The sequence below is a fragment of the Wasmannia auropunctata genome, unplaced genomic scaffold, assembly GCF_000956235.1.
Source record: "Wasmannia auropunctata unplaced genomic scaffold, wasmannia.A_1.0 LD334168.1, whole genome shotgun sequence".
NCBI lineage: Eukaryota > Metazoa > Arthropoda > Insecta > Hymenoptera > Formicidae > Wasmannia > Wasmannia auropunctata.
Window position 1 is genome coordinate 79,483 of NW_012028722.1, and position 4,129 is coordinate 83,611.

Genomic DNA, 4,129 nt, shown 5'->3' on the forward strand with positions numbered 1-4,129 from the left:
TGTGCTCTTCCGATCTTCGGCGATATTCAAAAATTAATATCTCGTTAAATATTGCGAATTTTGCAAAATGATAGAGGACTTTTCGATTCAGTTTAGTCCATTCTATTTACCCATAAGCGGTGATACACCTATTAAGAGACACCCTGTATATTTACATTAATAATAAATTCTTTAGTGTTTTAAAGATAATTACTTATTTGTAATATTAAATAAATATTATTAAATTAATAATTTAATTTAACTTGTCATTATACTATTGCGCAGCTTGACTTAGAACTGTGTTTTAAGACCGAAAGTATTTGGTGCAGTGCAGAAATGGAAAATGTATATAAAATCAACCAGTAATACACCTAGATATATATTAGATAATTATTAATATACTAATATATTAGTACAAAACTAACAGTTATAGTACCGGCTCCATAACGACGATCAGGCTGTTCGTGATAACTTTTTGCAAATCGCTTAGCTATATCAACAATATCCACAGCTTGCTTCTCAATCAATGACTCAGCTAAGGAGCGTGTCATTGCCGAATCGTCAGAGTATTGCATGACGGGCTCTATACAATTAAGAGTTCTCTGTATAAAAAATCATGGTTTACTTTATAGAAAAAAAAATATATAAGACACATACAGAAAATTTCAGAATTATTTTTCGATTTTTGCCTTTAAGAAGAGAGAACACGGTTTTGATAACTTTGTACGTAAATATTAATATAAGCTATAGCAATATAAACGTCCTGGATCTTAGAAATAAATACATTACTAGAGGCAGCTGGTTCAAATTAACATCGAATCCAAAATCAAAGTCGTTACATCGCATACAAGCCGGCTTTATTACAAATTATGAGATTTCCGCGACCTAACCTCTGAACTTCGTGTCCCACAATTTATCCAGCGTTTTCTGCAAGAAGATCTTCTTGCGACCTGACATCGTCGAGCCTTCCCAGGGGCTCCCAAGGCAATCGCCAACCAAAACGCCTAGCATCGTACCACGAAATTTATTTTTCAGTAACATTGGATCCATCCTCGATTACTACTACAATATTACGCAAAACTCTAACCTACGACTGACCCTGCTTTTCTGTACTTGCGTACTTGTAGCGACGACAGCTGTCAAATTGAAATGTTTTTCTTTTGATGAGTTTCGGAACACGCGTGAAAGTGCGGTCTTCCTGCCGCGCTGTCGCGAACAGGATCAATGTGCGATAGTGGATATGGCTGCAAAAATTAATTAATATCGGTATCATTTAATATTCAAATTTGTGAAATATTTCTATTTGATTGTTAGATTCCTAAAAAAATTTCTGTTTAGTCATGATTTTGTCTTAGAAATTTCTAGCCTTTGCCTTCTATATATAATATTTGACACCTTGAACGACAATTAAATATTTCACAGGCATTGAACGTTAGATAATACTATAATTTTATATTTTATACTTTTATATTATTTGTATCTTCTTGCTCTCAAAATATATATGTACAATATATATGTATACAATATATAACAATAAGTAAACTGCAGAGCTGCAAGCTAATTATTTTCATTTCACCAAAAGTACGGCTTATACGTATGTACAGTGTATTTATACTATATTTGTATACAATTTATACATATATGGATTAGACAATTATACATTTAGAGTAATTCCGATAAGCTGCAGTTGTTTTTACCAAAGTTTGTAAATACTTTTTAAGAAACAGTTAATTAAATGCAAAGTCAAATTGTACTTTTTTGTATTGAATCTATAATCTTATACATATATACATAAACATGCATGCACATACATACTGTTTATTGGCATTGCCTCTGTGAAACGCATGCTCGAAAAATTATGTATACAATATATTATATATATATATATATATATATACTGCTTGACTATCAAAGTAGGTACACAAATGATATTGAGAAAAATAAATACAATCGTCTGCATAGACACGCGCGCGTGTGTGTGTATGTGGTAAATAATATTGATTGTTTTCTCGATTGTACATGTATGCATTTCCCATCGTATGCCCTACAGAAACTCTTTGAGTTTATATGTAATATAAAATTGTATAAATAAATACCTAATTATACAAATTAAATTATTAATTAAATATAATTATTATCATAAATTTTATAAATAATTTTGTAATATGAAATCTATGAATTTATACATACTCGCGGATATTATAATAAATGCTTTAATACGTGAAGTTGCTTGTCGTGTCAACCAATAAATGTTGGAAATACATATACTCCGTGTAATGTATACATAAATTTATCTGTAAAACATTAATGTAACTATATATATTACGTTAATACAAATCCGATTATAAGTAAACACGATTTTTTCTCCGCTGGCATATCCGAAAAGTCTTTTTAATCGACGCTCTTTAGCTACGCTTGATATAAAATTACCGCGTATGGAATATTTGTGTAATCACGATTTTTTGTTAATAAGATGTTGTGCATGTTCACCTGACCAGAAACAGGCTATTAATCGATCTAACATTAAAGCCACGTTTGCGAGCTTAAAGGAGAAACGACGACAGTCGGTCGAGCTACCGATGTAATCTCCTGTTAATTAATTACGTGAACTAATTCCTAGGATCTACTGCAATGGAGATAAGGCAGGTGGTGCTCTAATTTGTTCTTTCGTGATTTATGAAATACTTAAAGGTCATCTGTTGCGCGGAAGCGCTTTCTTTCTAAAAGTTACGATATTTACGTTGGAAAAATATATATACGGTTCTAATTTATCTCTGCACGTTACAACAAAACACGAGAATGCCGTAAATTGCCGTGAAGAATTAAGAACGATACGATCATTCATACATTTCTCTTATGCATCATAATAATACCTACTGTTGAGTTTTATAAAATGTTATATATGTGTATGTAGGAACTTATCTGGATATTAACAGAAGTGACGCGCAATTTGCGTGCATTATAATTCTACGTGGATTAATATATATATATTAATACACTCGTAAATTCACTTTTGTAAATGCAATAATTCAAGGACGATATATCCATCATTGTAGCGACTAACAGTGTTAATATTAGCGTAGATTATTTCTGTTACCGTTTATCTTATCGTACACATTTACATATGTACGAATTTCTCAAATCTCGATTAATGAATCTTTTCGCACTCGCAATATGTACTATTTATCGGGATTAATGCTTTCCATCACGCTATGCTCGTGTGCGCGATTACGTCATATTTGCGTGACGGAATTAAGTTCCCTAATTTCCGCGGCGAGTTTATATACCCCGTAAAAGCAATTCTCCCGCATTATCGGTCTATATTTATTTCTCACATCTCCATCGTTAATATCCGCATGGATACTCGGCGCATTCCAGCGGCACGTTCCGATGCGAAACCACCCTCGCACGCACCGCAACCTGCAGATGGCTTTTAAGGATGGTTTCGCCGGCGGCGCATCAAAGGGATACTCTTCGGCGGCATTCGGCCGCGGGTGATTCGGCGCGCCGGCGTCCCGCGATTGGCCGGGGCGACCGGCCAATCAGCGGCGGCGTCGTCTACTAGGCGCGCTCTACCCGGGCAGCCAGTGTACCGCCGGTCGCGTACCTGTTTGGATCGTTTCTGTTTCGTTGTGATTTCGCGCTCGTGGAAAAGCTCCTCGACCCTCCGCGTATGGACCGGCAGTGCCTCGCGAGATTATTGGTTCTTTTACATGATCTTTTTTTAATCCTTTTGTTTCTCGCCTCTCTTACTCTCGCTCTTTGTTTCGCATTGGATATAATGATCATGTTATCATAGATCATGTTATGGAGATCGGCGAGTTGACGTCCTCGTGTCACGTCGCCGCGCTGTCTCCCCGCACGACGACGGTGGGTGGGTCGTCAACCGCGTCGCCGAGTGATCGTCCACCTGCTCGAGTCGACAGCCGCCACCGTCACCACCACCGCCGCCGCCGCCGCCGCTGATGCAGCCGCGTGCGAGCCGCTGCCTCTCGCTCCCGGGACCGTCGTCGCCACCGCCGCCGTCGCCGCCTCCGTCGCCGTCGGAGCGATCTCACGCGGACCGAGCGGGAGATCCGCGATAGGATAGACGCGCGTGTATTTCCACCCTCCTTTTCCCCCGCTGCGCCGCCTGTGTGCTCTGTGATAA

The 4,129-nt window shown here is 37.7% G+C and overlaps 2 protein-coding genes across 2 annotated transcripts in view; both read right to left on the reverse strand.

Annotated features, from left to right (window-relative positions):
• LOC105459712 (poly(ADP-ribose) glycohydrolase ARH3-like) overlaps positions 1 to 1,096 on the reverse strand; it is a 4,034-nt gene extending 2,938 nt beyond the window's left edge. The window contains exons 1-2 of the mRNA XM_011705953.1: positions 870 to 1,096; positions 405 to 562 (exon numbers count right to left, since the gene is read on the reverse strand). Coding sequence (XP_011704255.1) covers positions 405 to 562; positions 870 to 1,029 — 318 coding nt within the window. The 5' untranslated portion in view covers positions 1,030 to 1,096. The remainder of the gene's footprint in view (positions 1 to 404; positions 563 to 869) is intronic.
• Positions 1,067 to 3,866, reverse strand: LOC105459711. The gene is made up of 2 exons (XM_011705952.1): positions 3,587 to 3,866; positions 1,067 to 1,223 (listed from the first exon to the last, which is right to left on the reverse strand). The coding sequence occupies exons 1-2, from the start codon at positions 3,781 to 3,783 to the stop codon at positions 1,067 to 1,069; spliced, it is 354 nt and encodes a 117-aa protein (XP_011704254.1). The 5' UTR covers positions 3,784 to 3,866.
• Between the last annotated feature and the right edge of the window lie 263 nt (positions 3,867 to 4,129).

Excerpts from the sequence above, each read along its gene's own strand:
- LOC105459711 (XM_011705952.1), bottom strand. The coding sequence starts at position 3,783 with ATGATCTATGATAACATGATCATTATATCCAATGCGAAACAAAGAGCG. Across the intron at positions 1,224-3,586 it reads AACAGAAACGATCCAAACAG|CCATATCCACTATCGCACAT; the intron begins GTACGCGACCGG and ends TAATTTTTGCAG.